The sequence below is a fragment of the Geotrypetes seraphini genome, chromosome 3, assembly GCF_902459505.1.
Source record: "Geotrypetes seraphini chromosome 3, aGeoSer1.1, whole genome shotgun sequence".
Classification (NCBI taxonomy): domain Eukaryota; kingdom Metazoa; phylum Chordata; class Amphibia; order Gymnophiona; family Dermophiidae; genus Geotrypetes; species Geotrypetes seraphini.
Window position 1 is genome coordinate 7,555,971 of NC_047086.1, and position 17,186 is coordinate 7,573,156.

At 38.8% G+C, this 17,186-nt stretch overlaps 1 protein-coding gene across 1 annotated transcript in view; it reads left to right on the forward strand.

Annotated features, from left to right (window-relative positions):
- Positions 1 to 17,186, forward strand: part of AK9 (adenylate kinase 9) — a 1,007,389-nt gene that overhangs the window by 875,944 nt on the left and 114,259 nt on the right. Inside the window, exon 35 of the mRNA XM_033936269.1 lies at positions 16,415 to 16,561. Within this exon, the coding sequence (XP_033792160.1) occupies positions 16,415 to 16,561 (147 nt within the window). The remainder of the gene's footprint in view (positions 1 to 16,414; positions 16,562 to 17,186) is intronic.

A 17,186-nucleotide genomic window follows, 5' to 3' on the forward strand; every position in this document is an offset into this window, starting at 1 on the left:
ACATAATATATGATTTGTATTATATTATTGGGTAGCTTATTATATTTTATAAATGATATATATGTATTTAGCCTGAAGGGAGCTTTTCAACACCTGATTCTATATGTGCGTTTCCAAGTTTTCATTTTCAATTTGGGAGGGATGGTTGGGAGTGGTGTGGGGAGTTGGAGGGGAGGATATTTGGAGGTGGGGGATGGTTTAGCTTTAAATCTGGGAAAAATGATTATATATTAGTTATTAATGGTTTTGTGATTTTCTGGTTATATACTGATATTGTGATTAAATAATATTATGGATTTTAAAATTTTATCATTAAATGTTAATGGCCTTAATCATCCGATCAAAAGGAAAAATATGTTATTATACCTAAAGCAACAGAACGCGGACATATGTTTTCTTCAAGAGACACACTTGTCCGCTGAAGAATCTAAAAAATTGGAAGGTAATTTGGTAAAGCACTGTTTCTTTGCCACTGCTGTGAGGAAAAAGGCTGGGGTAGCTATTCTAGTAAGTAAAAAATGTAATGCATTATTTAATATAATAGCTTCAGATCCATTTGGTAGGTGGTTACAAGTAGATATGAGCATGGGCAATAATACTGTGGCACTTTTTAATGTATATGCCCCTAATTCGAACCAAATTGAGTTTTTTAAGACTCTGCAACAGTTAGTATTGCCACTGGCTGCTTCTAATTTAGTGGTGGCAGGGGATTTTAATGCAGTTATGGATCCTTTAATGGATAAAAAACCTAGTAAAATCATGAAATCGTTAGGTTTAGATAATTTTGTGCAGTCTTGTAATTTAAAAGATATATGGCGAATACTTCATTTTAATGAACGAGAATTTTCTTTTTGTTCCCATGTTCATAAATCTTTTTCAAGAATTGATTATGTTTTTATTTCGGATTATTTAATACAACTGGTTACAGAGGCCTCCATTGATCCAATTATTTTATCTGATCATGGTGGGGTGTGGGTTAAATTTTATTTTATTGATAAAGATAGTAGTAGACCAATATGGAGATTTGATAATACATTGCTTGCGGATCCAAAATTCTGTGAAGATTTTCAATTAAAAATTAATGAATACTTTCAAATTAATAACACAGAAGAAATCTCGATGGAAACCTTATGGGATGCTTTTAAGGCAACCATGAGAGGACAAATTATTTCATTCTCAGCTTTTACTAAGAAACAAATAAAAAAGTAATTTTCTGATTTGGAGCAGGAAATTAAAATTTTAGAATCAAAACTGATTGAAAAATGGGAACATTCAACATTACATGCTCTTTTAAAATCTAAATGCAAGTATAATGATATTTCTTCTAAACTGGTAAGGAATGATATTTTTTCTCAACAAGCTCTGTATTATGGAAGCTCAAATAAGGCGGGAAGATTATTGGCAAATTATCATAAAGCAAAGAAAAGGAAAACACAAATAATTGTTATTAAAGATGAAAAAGGAGATACATATTCTCAAATTGAACCTATTTTAAAACAATTTTTAAAGTTTTATAAAGCCCTTTATTCTTCTGCGTCTTATTTAGATAGAGAAAAGGATGGTTTAGAATTTTTAAAACTAATTGAGGGACCAAAAATTCCTGATCATATAAAAAGAAGTCTAGAAGAGCCTATATCACTAAAATAATTGCAAACAGCATTGAAATCTCTTAGAGTTGGGACCGCTCCAGGTGGTGATGGTTTTACTGGCGAGTTCTATAAGTCATTTCAAATTACCCTATTACCTCATTTATTAAATTTATATCAGATTCAACTAAATAAAGGTTGTATTTCAGGAACTATGGCAGAATCATTAACTATTGTTTTGCGAAGCCAAATAAAGATCCTAGTTTGGTTTCAAATTACAGGCCTATTTTTTTAATTAATGTTGATGGAAAATTGTTGTCTAAACTTTTGGCTTTACGTTTGGGCAAGGCTCTTCCTTACATTATTGGTATGCATCAAACAGGTTTTGTTGCTCAGAGACATTCTTCAAATAATACCAGATTGGCTTTTCAGATGTTATATTTAACGAAAATACTACTAGAATTGGCTAAACCCCCTTTAAACCTGAGATAAAAGTCTGAAAATATAGTATTTACTAAGAAGACACCGGGGTAGAGATCGAAGACATCAGTATGAGCCCACCATAAATCGTGGAAACCTCTGGCTCAGGCTAAATCTCAAAGGTGACTAGCACCAGACATAAGTCTAAGTGAGAATTGCCTCATACATCATATAGTCTATGATCGTCTCCCGTGAACAAAATAGTTATATTTCCAAATGAGAAAATACAGGCTTAACACTCAGGAAGAAGGGGGAGGTAAAGACATCACAAACAAATACCCCTTCAAAGACTAAACCAACACTACAATAAGTAATAATGAATAAGAAAAGTATGTGAATGGCGATCAGTGATATACACATGCATGATTCTAAATATCAAATTTTAACATAGACATTGACATTAATAAATAAATACATATCATCCAATAAAATTAGTGCAAAATATCTAATAAATAATTCTCACTGAATAAATATGAAATCATATACAAATATATAAAAGCAATGTATGAAAGAATTGTGCAAATATCAGAGGACCCTAGGATGACTTAATTACTATAAAAAGATTATATACTCATGAAAAGTGCCGGTGCCTGTGCAAAAGTTCCTGTCTAAAATAGCAGCCAATTATAATTAAAAACCTTAAACATCCACTAAAAGTAAAGTGCAAATGCTAAAAAAGAACACTAAAGTACAAATAATACCACTCATATAGCAGGACTTCAACAGCTGTTAAAGCACCAACACTGCAAAATGTTACCGGGGTCCCAAACCAATACTAACCCCCAAACACATACACACACTACACCACTCAAACCATATACATATCACCACTCGACAGAGCTCCGTTTCGCGTCTTCATCAGGAGCGGGATACAAATAAATTGATGACCCAGTGGAAAGATCGACAACAAATTTCTCAGGAAATCAGTCAAAAGTCATGAAAAAAATAAATAAATGAATGAAAATGAACAGCGTGTACGAATCAAACAACGCTAATAATGAAGAAACCAGCATGGCGTCTGCAGGGTTTAAGAATGCCTTGGAGAGTCAGCCGTGACAACGCCCTGAAATTGCGTAGTGACGCAAATCAACGGCAACACACTGAGGGACAAACATAAAAACCAAAATGTCAAAAAGGGAAAAAATATAAATGGAAAAAATGAGTATATGTAAAAAACATATGTATGTATATATCTATACAAGAGAATGAAGAAAAAAGAAAAGTGACCCATGTAAACAACTGACCATAAGATCTCAAATTTAACTGGTAAAGCATTTGTCCACATTTTCATTCAAACCTATAGGGAAATAAGATCGAAGATAAAATATCCAGATATTCTCCCGGTTCAACAGGTAAGTATGTCTGTCCCCTTCAATAAATACACCAACGTAATTGAGAAAAACTATGTTGAAGGGACATGTTGTGAGACACCATGGGAGCTGAATTTTTACCAGTTTTTAAACAACTCCGGTGTTCGATAAGTCGGGTGTATACTCCGGGTGGTACAACCCACATAAATAAGTCCACATGGGCAAGAAATTACTTCTTAGTAATACTTAGTAAATAGTCTTCTTAGTAAATACTATATTTTCAGACTTTTAACTCAGGTTTAAAGGGGGTTTAGCCAATTCTAGTAGTATTTTTGACTAAGTTTCTATTGGCTATACAATTTAAGAGGGTTTTCTCTTGTTGCTACATTTAACGAAAGCCATGAAAGATCCGGCCTTCACTGTATCCTTGGATGCAGAGAAGGCCTTTGATAGGATAGAATGGACCTTCATGTATCAAGCAATGGATTGGTTTGGTATAGGTCCAGGATTTATACAAATGATTCAGACATTGTATAGCTCCCCTGTTGCCAGATTATATATTAACTAGCTTTATAGCCCGTTACATTAACGGGTGCTAGAATATGTGTCTTTATTTCTTTCTCTCTCTGTCTCCTTAGCCGCTTTCTTTTTCCTTGGCTGTCCACAACCACCCCTTGCATGCTCCCCCTGTCCATTATTCCTTCCTTTTACCTCCCCTGTGTCCACCACCACCCCTTCACTGCTCCCCTTATCCAGCAGCAGCCCTTCTCCCTTTCTTTTACCTCCCCCCTGTGCATCAGCACCTCTTCCTGCACCCCCTGTCCAGCAGTAGGCCTCCCTTTATTTCCCCCCCCTGTCCATCAGCACCTTTTCCTGCTCCCCCTGTCCAGCAGTAGGCCTTCCTTCCTTTTTTTCCCCCACTGTCCATCAGCACTTCTTCCTGGTCCCCCTGCCCAGCAGTAGGCCTCCTTTCCTTCCCCCCCCTGTCCATCAGTACCTCTTCCTGCTCCCCCTGCCTTTAATTTTGAAGCTAACTGCAATTGTCTACTCCTTTATGCCTTCTCTTTTTCTCAGTCTCTGTTCTTGTAGTATTTCTCAGTGGGGAGGTCCCTATGTCGCCTGCGTGACATCCGATAGCAGGAAGCAACGCTCACCCGGGCAAGCGCAAGCTGAAAGAAAGAGAGCGCAAGTCGAGGCTGGGGGGGGGGGAAGGAAGGAAGCGACCGACCAACTGTTACCTTACTGTAATCGGCCAGGAACGCGGCGAAGTTCTTCGGCTTGCAGATGTCTAACATAGTGTGACAGAAGCACCGTGAACATGTATGGTGGGGCACGGCCCGAACCCGCTTCTCCTGGAGCCGGAGCTTCGCGCAACTGGTCCAGTGGGAGTTTGGTCGGTGTCGAGCGTGGTACTCGATTTCCCACACAGCGCCGCGCTGTGCTTGGAGCATGTTTGGCGGAGAGGCCTGTGCGGGAGGAGAAGGCCCGAAGCCACCGCCATTCAGCGCCGCGCTCCTCAGCATGAGCGGCAGCAGTCGACTTGGGCTCGGGGCCTTCCGGTGTTGGAGGAGTTGAGCGGACTTCTGGAGGCGACCGGGTGGGAGGCTCAACGGGGATTGGGGGGTGGAGGAGCGAAGACAACGACGAAGAAAGAACCGTAGACGCGCATGTGCACTCCTGCAATGCCACAGACCTACATCTCACAGATCAGGGATTACAGATCACGCAAGTCTTAGTGCGCATGCGCGTCTAGCGTTTTATTATATAGGATAATAATTTCTCGGAAAGTTTTAATTTACAAAGTGGGATTAGGCAAGGATGTCCCTTGTCTCCTTTACTTTTTGATATAGTATTAGAACCCTTATTATTAGCTATTCAACAGGTAAAGGAGATAAAGTGTATTCCGCATTCTGGTAGAGAATATAAAGTTTCTGCTTATGCAGATGACATATTACTCTATTTGAGGAATCCTGAAACAACCATTCCATGTCTGCTTGAATTGATAGAAAAATTTGGGAAATTTTCAGGATGTAAAATAAATTGGAATAAATCAGAATTTCTTTCTCTAAATGTACATTGTGCAAAAGGTTTATTTGATTCATTTCCCTTTATCTGGAAAGAGGAAGGCATCAAATATTTAGGTATTTGGATTAAGAACACACTAGAAGACACAATGAAGGTGAATGAAAAATCTTTATTGAATAAGGTAACAGAATTCTGTGAGCAATGGAATCTGTTACATCTATCTTGGTGGGGAAGAGTCCAAACTATTAAGATGATGATTTTGCCTGTGGTTTGTTATCAAATGGGTATGATACCAGTTTTTTTTCAGGGGTCTTTTTATAAAAAATTAAATAGTATTCTTATGAAATTTATTTGGCTGGGTAAAATTGCTAGAATTGCCTTAGTGACTTTACAAAAGCCAATTGTGAAGGGTGGGGTAAATTTTCCAAATCTCTATAAGTATCATCAGGCCTATATTATGCACCAGGGTATGTATTGTGTCCTCCCAGAGCTCATGGAAAAGCTTCCAGACTGGTTGTGGTTGGAATGGCAACTCATGTTTCCCATTAGGCTTGGTCATGTTCTCAATATCAAAATGCCTAGATTACATAAAGAAAACAAAATATTGATACATGGAAAACTGTACGATATGTCAATAATTTAACAACTATTCCAATTCAAAAATCTACAAATCAAACTATATGGCTAAACTCCAAGATTCAAATAGGCGGATTCAAGATTGTCTGGAAGGATTGGATTAAAGCAGGTATACGTACGTTAGATGATGTTATATCTAATGATAAACTGCTTGATTTTTCACAGTTGCAACATAAATTTGGCCTTGATAAAAAACAAAGTTATAAATGGTTGCAACTGAAGCAGGCTATTCAGGCAGGGTTCCCGGAATGGAAATCTCTTAAAAATCAATTTAGTTTAGAATTATTATGCTTTCAGGCAGACTTCCTGGGACACCAGGCCACACAGTGGTACAAATTATTATCTGGTTATATGAATAAAAAACCAAAAACTGGACTTAGAGATATTTGGAGCATTGAAATTAAACATCAAATTACTGCATCTCAATGGCCACGAATTTGGTCTTGGAGGATGAGATGTACAATGTCTGCATCTATGAGGCAAACATGGTTTTTCCTGTTACATAGAGCACTCTGGACCCCTGTTCGTTTACAAAAATTGGATTGCTCTAAGTCTAATAGATGTTGGCATTGTCATCTCAATGCTGGAACTTTGGATTATCTATTGTTTTACTGTCCATTTATTATGGCTTTTTGGCAGTCGATTTGGGATCAAATAAATTGTTTGTTAGAAAATAATGTGGCATTGTTGTATGACACAGTTTTATTTGGCATGTCTATGAGAGCTAAGTGCCAAATATCTGCCAATAATAATAAACTTAATGATTTTGACAGGAGTTGCCATCCAACAAATCACGTATAATTGGAAAGATTGGGCAAGACTGAATTATAGTTTTTGGTGGAATTCAGTGTTTCACTTGTATAAAATGGAAAGAGCGTTAGCAGTTCAAAAAGGATATTTTAATAAATTTAAGGATGTGTGGGGGCCATTAATAAAGTATTGTGATGAATAATTATCATTTTTCCCTGTATAACATAAATGATTGTAGGGGGGTGGGTTTTTTTTTTTTTTTTCCATCTTTATTCCTTTTTATTTCTTTCAACAAGTGTACAATATTATTACAAGTAATTCACATCACTCACTTGACATTCTTAAGCAATATTATTACACATGTTTTAATTCCCTCCACCCACCTCCCATCCCCTCCCCTATCAACAAAATATTTTATCCAAACATATACATATTTAGACTCTCCCTCCCCCCCATTTTTACAAATTATCCCCTAAGGAAAAAGAATAACCCTTAATCATTACAATATTCAATTAATGGCCTCCACACCTCCTTAAACCTTTTAAAATATCCCCTCTGTACGGCAAGAAATCTTTCCATCTTATATAAATGACAAACTGAGTTCCACCAAAAACTACAATTCAATCTAGAACAGTCTTTCCAATTAGTCGTTATTTTTTGAATTCCCACTCCAGTAAGAATCATCAATAATTTGTTGTTTGCTGCAGATATCTGACTTTTGGCCCTCATACACATTCCAAAAATCACTGTGTCGTAGGATAATGCTACATGATTTTCCATCAATATATTAACTTGATCCCATATTGATATCCAAAATGCCTGAATACATGGACAATAAAATAAAAGATGGTCTAAAGTTCCAATTTCAATTTTACAATGCCAGCATCTATTAGACTTAGAGCAATCTAATTTTTGTAATCTAGTAGGGGTCCAGAATGCTCTATGCAACAAAAAGAACCATGTTTGCCTAATAGATGCCGACATCGTACCTTTAATTCTCCAAGACCAAATACGTGGCCATTGAGATGCATTAATTTGATGCTTAATCTCAATGCTCCAAATATCTCTTAATCCATTTTTTGGTTTCTTATTCAAATAATTAGATATCATTTTATACCACTTTGCGGCCTGGTGTCCCAGAAAATCTGCCTGGAAACATAAGAATTCTAAGCTGTAATGATCATTTAAAGATTTCCATTCAGGGAACCCCATCTGAATAGCCTGCTTCAATTGCAACCACTTATAACTTTGTTTTTTATTCAGACCATATTTATGTTGCAATTGTGAAAAATCAAGCAGCTTACCATTATCAATTACTTCCGTTAAGGATCTTATACCTGCTTTAATCCAATCCTTCCAGACAACCTTAAACCCGCCTATTTGTATCTTGGAGTTTACCCAAATAGTCTGCTGTTTCGATTTTAAAATAGAATCACTAGTTAATTTATCTACAAATCGTAATGTTTTCCAAGTATCCATTAATACTTTATTGTCTTTACGTATTCTAGGCATTTTTATACCAAGCAGAAGATCAAGCCTAAGTGGAAAAATAAGTGATCTCTCCACCCTTAACCACTCTGGTAATTGTTCCAAAAGCTCTGGGAGGACCCAATACATACCTTGGCGCATGATATAGGCCTGATGATACCTATAAAAATTGGGAAAATTTACCCCACCCTCCTCAATTGGTCTTTGCAAAGACACTAGAGCCACTCTTGCAATTTTACCCAGCCAAATAAATTTAACCAGAATACTATTTAATTTTTTATAAAAAGACCCCTGAAAAAACACTGGTATCATTCCCAATTGATAGCAAACTACAGGCAAAATCATCATTTTAACAGTTTGAACTCTTCCCCACCATGACAAATGTAAAGGATTCCATTGCTCACATAACTCTGTTACTTTTTGTAATAAAAATTTTTCGTTTATTCTCATTGTCTCTTCGAGTGTTTTATTCAACCAAATACCTAAGTATTTTATACCATCCTCTTTCCAAATAAAAGGGAAAGAATCAAGTATACCTTTTGTACAATGCACATTTAAAGGTAAAATTTCTGATTTATTCCAATTTATTTTGTATCCTGAGAATTTTCCAAATGTATCTATTATCTCCAGTAGACATGGAATTGTTGTTTCCGGATTCCTCAAATGAAGCAATATATCATCTGCATAAGCGGATACTTTATATTCCACTCCAGCACATGGAATACCCTCTATGTCCTTTGCCTGTTGAATAGCTAACAACAAGGGTTCAAGAACTATATCAAAGAGCAAAGGAGATAATGGACAACCCTGTCTAACTCCCCTCTGCAATTTAAAAGCATCTGAAAAATTATTATTTATGTATAAACGAGCAGTTGGGGAGCTATACAGTGCTTGAATCATTTGTATAAATCCAGATCCAATACCAAACCATTCCATAGCTTGATACATGAAATTCCATTCTACACGATCAAAAGCCTTCTCAGCATCTAGTGATACTGAAAAAGCCGGATCATTAATTTGTCTTGTTAAATAATACATCTGAAATGCCAGTCTAGTATTATTTGAAGAGTGTCTTTGAGCAACAAATCCAGTTTGATTTATTCCTATTATATGCGGAAGAGCTTTAGCCAATCTTAATGCTAAAATCTTAGCTAATATTTTACCATCTACATTTATTAAAGATATAGGCCTGTAATTTGACACCAATGTTGGATCTTTATTTGGCTTTGGCAAAACAATAGTTAAAGATTCTGCCATAGTGCCTGATATACAACCTTTATATATATACAACCAGGGGGGTGGGTTTTTGATTTTCATCATTTGATATGAAGGGAAAGATAGAATATATGGTATTATATTATGTAGTTTATTTGATATTGATGTGGTGGGTGGGAGGGGGATAAATCTTATTTATGGAGAATTTTGTGGAGTTTCAAGTGATGTATTAATGTTATTGCTGTTATTTTCTGTACACTTGATGTAAAATATAAAATGAATAAAGATTAAAAAAACAAAACAAAACAAGCAAGAAGGCTTTGTCAAGAGGCTCAAAAGATTTGACTTTGGGCGACCACCCGCAATCTTTTTCTGAGAGCAGTCTAAATACAAGGTGAACAGAATTCCTTGGCAGACAACCTCAGCAGAATTCTCCAGCCTCACGAATGGACACTCAGTTCAACAACTCTTTAGTCTGTCTTCGCACAATGGGGCACTCCTCAGATGGACTTATTTGCAGCACCCCACTTCTGCTGCAGGCTTTACTCACCTCACTGCCTGGAAGCAGATGAGTTTCTTCTGGATTGGACACAAATGTTCCTCTATGCATTTACTCCCACTCCTCTCATCTTGAAAACTCTCTTCAAACTCAAGTAGGAGTCAGCCACAATGATACTCATAGCTCCTCTGTGGCCCAGACAAGGGTCCAGAGAAGAGCGACTTAAATGGTTAAGGGGCTGGAGGAGTTGCCGTACAGTGAGAGATTGGAGAAAATGGGCCTCTTCTCCCTTGAAAAGAGGAGACATGATCGAAACATTCAAAATGCTGAAGGGAATAGACTTAGTAGATAAAGACAGACTGTTTACACTCTCCAAGGTAGGGAGAACGAGAGGGCACTCTCTAAAGTTGAAAGGGGATAGATTACGTACAAGCGTAAGGAAGTTCTTCTTCACCCAGAGACTGGTGGAGAGCTGGAATGCTCTTCCGGGAGCTGTTATAGGGGAAGACACCCTCCAGGGTTTCAAGACTAAGCTGGACAAGTTCCTGCTAAACTGGGACATACGCAGGTGTGGCTGGACTCATTTAGAGCACTGGTCTTTGACCTGGGAGCCGCCTGCATTAGCGGAATGCTGGGCAGGATGGACCACCAGTCTGACCCAGCAGCGGCAACTCTTATGTTCTTATGGTACTCCATTCTACTTCAACTCAGAACCAGGGAACCCATACCTCTTCCAATATTTCCTACTCTGCTTACACAGAATCAAGAAGCTCTTCTTCATCCCAACCTGCAATTGTTACACCTGTCAGCTTAGTATTTCTAGGGCTGACATCATTGCATCTCTCTCAACCTGTACGCAGTATTATTGATGCTTCCAGAAAGCCGGCCACTCAACAAAAGTGGACTCGGTTTTCTTCCTGGTGTCTCTTGTCATCATTATGATCCAGCTTCCTTGTCAGTGGAATTGGTGTTGGATTATCTCCTCCATCTCTCTGATTCTGGTGTTAAATCTACATCTATCAAAGTCCATCTCAGCGCTATTACAGCTTTTCACATACCAGTCGAGGAAAAGCCTCTCACTGTTCATCCATTGGCCTCCAGATTCATAAAAGAGCTTTTCAATGTTAAACCACCTCTCAAGCTTCCGCCTGTCGTCTGGGACCTTAATTTTGTTCTTTCCAGATTGATGAAGCCACCATTTGAACCAATGGCAACAACTCATCTAAAGTTTCTCACCTGGAAAGTTGTTTTTCTCATCTCGCTCACTTCTGCCAGGAGAGTCAGTGAGTTACAGTTGTTGGTCATAGATCCAACCTTCACAGTTTTTCACCATGATAAAGTGGTTCTACACATGCATCCTAAGTTTCTACCATAAGTGGTTATGGAGTTAAATCTCAATCAGTCGATTGTTCTTCCAGTTTTTTCCCTAAACCCCATTCTCATGCAGGAGAAATGGCACTACACACTCTAGATTGTAAATGCGCTTTGGCCTACTACATCGACAGGACAAAACCTCATAGAACATCTCCCCAACTCTTCATCTCATTTGATCCTAACAAGTTGGGTCATCCTGTAACCAAAAGGACAATTTCCAACTAGTTGGCTGCCTGTATATCATTCTGCTATATACAGACTGGACTGCCCCTGGAGAGTTGTGTCACTGCTCACAAAGTCCGAGCTATGGCAGCTTCTGTTGCTTTCCTCAGATCCACTCCTATTGAGGAAATCTGCAAGGCTGCCACCTGGTCCTCAGTTCATACATTCACTTCACATTGCTGTCTGGAAATTTTTTCCAGATGTGATGGGCACTTCGGCCAGTCAGTATTGCAAAATTTGTTTTCTTAAAGGCCAACTCTCCTTCCATACCATTTTATATAGCTTGGAGGTCACCCATGTGTGAGAATATTCTGCCTGCTTGTCCTGGGATAAAGCACAGGTGTTATCCAGGCACAGCAGGCAGATATTCTCACAACCCTCCCACCTCCTCTGGTTGGCTTCTTAGCTGACTTATCTTAACTGAAGGGACCGCGCGCCTCCGTCAGTCGAGAAGGCACTCGCATATGTGTGGTGCAGGCTGATCGTGAACTTTCTAAATTTAAAGTTGCGATTCACTTTTCAAATGTCCGTACCGGGGCTCCATCGGTGACATCACCCATTTGTAAGAATATCTACCTGCTGTCCCTGGATAACACAGTTACGGTAAGTAACTGTGCTTTCTTGTCAATCAGTTAGTGGTTCTCCTGCTGTTGGGTTCTCGGGACGGATCTGCAGAGCAGAATCAGTTGCGCAAGTTGGATGTTTCTCGGGTTCTTAGCTCTTATGTCCAAAGGACCCAGGAAATTAGAAAATCAGATCATTTGTCCTTTTAGCGGGTCCTCGTAAGGGAGATGGCGCTTCCTTAGCTACCATTGCACGTTGGATCAAGGAGACTATTGCATCCGCATATCTTCTTCAGAAGAAGCCTGTTCCACAATTTCTCAAAGCTCTTTCCACTCGGGGTCAGAATGCTTCTTGGGCTAAGTCTTCACTAGTGCCTCCAGTGGACATTTGTAAGGCTGCTGTTTGGTTTTCCTTGCATTCCTTTGTCAGACACTACCGTGTGAATGTTCAGGCGCGTTGGGACGCGGTGTTTGGTGAGCGTGTTCTCGTTTCTCCTTTTCAGGGGTTCCACCCATGATGGGGGCTGCTTTGGTATGTCCTGCTTGTAAGATTAATCTATACCCATCTGGAGAGTTGCTAAAGAAGGAGAAATTAGGTTCTGAATTGCTAATTTACTTTCTTTTAGCTTCTCCAGACCGGAATAGGACCCAACCCTGTCTATTGTTGTGTTGTTCTTGTGGCTGTTGCACGTGCAGATTTTGGTTTTTTTCTGCGGGTTCTATTATTTTTCTAGGGCCGGGAAGAATTAAAGAACAACAGCTGTGGCTCAGCTGGCGTAGCTGGTGAGCTGTGGGGACATTTTCTTGCTGGGATCTCTCCTTTGCATTTTCCAACAGCATTTGGATATATTAGCTGTTACTCCTGTTCGGAGTCTTGTTTATTTCTGTTTACAGTTTTAATTCTGTTTAGCTATTCGGCAGACTGAGGTAATTAGTGGGGAGTAACCTACTAAGTACCATTCCAAAGTTGTGTCTCAGCCTCCACCTATTGGTCATGATGAGATATAACCCACTTGTAAGATTAACCTATACTGCTCTGGAGAGGCTAAAAGAAAGTAAATTAGCAGGTAGGAACCTAATTTCTCATTTCTTGATTGACTCGTACACAGGTTCAGAAATCTGCTTCCCCTTTTATAATACACAATCTGTGGGAAGATACAAAAGTCTTATAATTCAATTCATATACAAAAGGGTTCTTACCCTTTAACAGGTTCTCCAATAATCAGCTTCAGTCCTTAATTGAGCAGGCAAATTATTCCAAATTGTAATAGCAATATAAATAAAAGAAATGGTAAACTAATGTTTATACCATGGCATTTATAGAACTGTGGAACACAAATAACAAAAAAGAAGAATGGAGGGAAAATATACAATATACTAGAAAACAAATCACTCTATTAGGTCAGTACACACCAACACCAGAAACAATATTTTAAGGTGAAAGAAAAGCCTCAGACAAGGAGAGGTGTTCCCACTCTCTTCCACCCAAGCATCACTGGCAAAAACTTTTGCATATAACTTATTAGCAGCAAGTGGGAGCCTGAAAACAGTCAGAGCTAACTAGAATAAACAAGCTAGTTAGAAAAGAGCCAGACCGGCGATCATTTTGTGGCTTTTAAGCCACTGCTTCAGGACCTTAAAATATTTTTTCTGGCGTTGGTGTGTACTAACCTAATGGAGTGATTTGTTTTCTAGTATAATTTATATTACTGCAACATTGAAAAACATACTTTTGTGTAATTTACCATACATTAAGATTCTTTAAGATAAAGGCTGCTTTAAGCTGGAGAATTCTGCCTTCCACAGTAGTCAAAGAAGGTCTATAGACCTTCTTTGACTACTGTGGAAGGCAGAATTCTCCAGCTTAAAGCAGCAGACATCAGACCATCAGCATAAACAGGTACTATTGAATCAAGATCATTGTTTTCCACAGTCTGTTCTTCTTTTGAACTTTTTCAAATTTACATCTGTTATCTTTATATTTTGCACAGTATTAGGGGACATGTGTCACTGTTTCTGTGGTGTTCCATTGTTTGCAGGTTGGAAGTTCAGTTTAACTTTTGTCTACATATTTCTATTTTTAGTTTGTGATTACTCATTCCATACTGGGCAAGGGTGTATCTTTGTGTATGAAAAGGACATGGGTTTCTGTTAGCATTGACTGTGCAGGATTAATCTGTATTAACCTGGCTGTATTAACTTGGCTCGTTTAGTTTTACAATGGGTGTATCCAAAGGGATGGTAAATACTGAACTCACTACATATTTGGAGAAACACATCTTACACAACAACCAATCCGGCTTCCGATAAGGGCACAGTACCGAAACAATTATATCCTCTCTGTTTGATTACCTTTACCTTCTTTTCAGCCAAGGATCAAGTGCTCTGATATTGCAACTTGATCTAAGTAGTGCATTTGATTTGGTTGACCATGCTATTCTGCTGGACTGCTTGACATCTATCGGAATCTCAGGCCATGTTCTCAATTGGTTCCATGGGTTCCTGGGAAATAGATCCTATAAGGTGTTTAAGGACGATACCATCTCCTACAGTTGGGACAACCCCTGTGGGGTCCCACAGGGCTCCCCTTTGTCCCCCACCCTGTTTAACATCTATCTTGCCTCCCTAGGAAACCTCTTGCAGAGTCTACAGCTCAAATTCTTCATCTACGCAGATGATATCACCATAGTCATTCCGCTATCCTGCTTTACACCAGAGCTGCTAAATTCGCTATCATCTATTCTAAATCAGGTCAAACTTTGGATGTCAGCATTTCATTTAAAGTTAAATCCAGAAAAACCTAAATTCTTCCTGGCAGCCCCAAATGACAAAATCAAGGAAACCACGCTCTATGTGAATGGGACTACGGTATTGAGCAATCCTTAAAAACACTAGGAGTCACTTTAGATAAGCATCTCACTTTGGAGAAACACTCCAACCTAGTATTTAAGAAAAGTATCTCAGTGCTCTGGAAACTCCGCACCATAAAAAAATACTTTGATGATGCCTCTTTTCGTCTGCTGGTACATTCTTCTATTCTGAGTGTCCTGGATTACTGTAATATCATATTCTCAGGCGCCTTCAAGAAAATTACCAAGAAGTTGAGGCTGGTCCAAAATACTGCCATCCGGCTCATCTTTGGCTTGAAGAAATGGGAACACATAGCCCCTTTCTACCACAAGCTGCACTGGCTGCCGTTCGAATCCAGAGTCCTATTTAAGTTCTCATGCATCTATTACAAAACAGTATTTGGTATGTCACCGGACTATCTTTACCCTCACTTCAACCTGAGCCAAAGCAATAAGAGCTCCCGCAGAATAAATCTGTTCGCTTTTCCCTCACTAAAATCGTGCCACCTGAAAAGATTCTTCGAAAGAACCTTCTCCTTTCAAGCGGCCAAACTAAATTCATGGCTAGCCCAAATTGTATTTGATGCCTCTTCATACCTCAATTTTAGAAAGCCGATTAAAACTCAGCTATTCAACAGACCGAATCCCTAATCGTTCCCCATGACTATTCCCTCTCACTCTTCTAAGATTGTTGCCCACTCCTTACGGCTTGTTTACATTTTTCCTTGTATGCTCCTTCTATATGGCGTGTATGCATTTCTCCTCACTTAAATTGTATACATGTACTTATTGTATCTATTATATCTATTGCATGTATTCTGCTGCATGTACTTATTGCTACATGTACTTATGCATGTCCTTATTGCATGTACTTTTTGCAAAAATATGCATGTATTTTTTTTTCTTGTTCCCTTCACTTAAATTGTAGACATATAACCAGCATGTTAACTTTTATAATTGCTTTGTTCCTTTTTTTGTTGTCAACTGCAACTGCACTGTTTGTATTGAATCTAACTGCTGTGAACCGCCTAGAACTCCCTGGGTATGGCGATATACAAAATAAATGTATTATTATTATTATTCTAGTGCTCACTGCAGTGTTTAAGGTGTTGCCTTTTCCTAGATGCACCCTTGTAGTGTGACTTTTGGATTATTACTAAAAATAATTTTTGTATATATTGAGGAGGGGTATTAAAAAATGATTGGCCACTGCATTTGGATCATATGAATGTACACAAGGTATCAGAAATTCATGCATTTCTCCTGTCTCCCAGTTAGACTTGTTTCTCAGGATTGAGCACAATTGCTGATAGTCTTGGCCTATAAGGGTGTTGGGGAGAAATTGTTGGTAGACTGAAAAATGAACAGGAATAACTGAAAATTATAACACACATTTTGAATTTCTGTGTGGGTACAGGTTTGTTCTGGATGGCTATCCTGTAACTAAGAAACAAGTGGACCTGATGGAAGAGCGGAACATAATACCAGTGAAAATCTTTGAGCTTCAAATAGACATTAAAGAAGTTCTTAAGCGAGGGCTGCTGGATAAGAAGAACGCTGAAAGGTAAAGAATCCAAATCCTAAGTACAGGCAGTCCCTGGGTTAAGACTGAGTTACGTTTTTAAAGCTATTCTTAAGTTGGATTTGTCTGTAACTCAGAACTTGTAGATTTTAAGATTCTTGCTGCTTACCTCTGCTCCCAACAGACAAAAGGACCAACTGTCTCTACCAGTAAGGTACAGCATGCACAACTACACACTGTTTCTTAATGTAGCCATCTATCTTTCCTTAATTTGCTGCTGGAGAAGTGTAGGAGTCAATGCCACTGGAAATACTGCTCAGTGAAATTAAATGAAGCTGCAAGAACTTAAGAATTGCCGCTGCTGGGTCAGACCAGTGGTCCATCATGCCCAGCAGTCCGCTCACATGGTGGCCCTCTGGTCAAAGACCATAAGAACATAAACAATGCCTCTGCTGGGTCAGACCTGAGGTCCATCGTGCCCAGCAGCCCGCTCACACGACGGCCCAACAGGTCCAGGACCTGTGCAGTAATCCTTTATCTATACCCCTCTATCCCCTTTTCCAATAGGAAATTGTCCAATCCTTTCTTGAACCCCAGTACCGTACTCTGCCCTATTACATCCTCTGGAAGTGCATTCCAGGTGTCCACCACACGTTGGGTGAAGAAA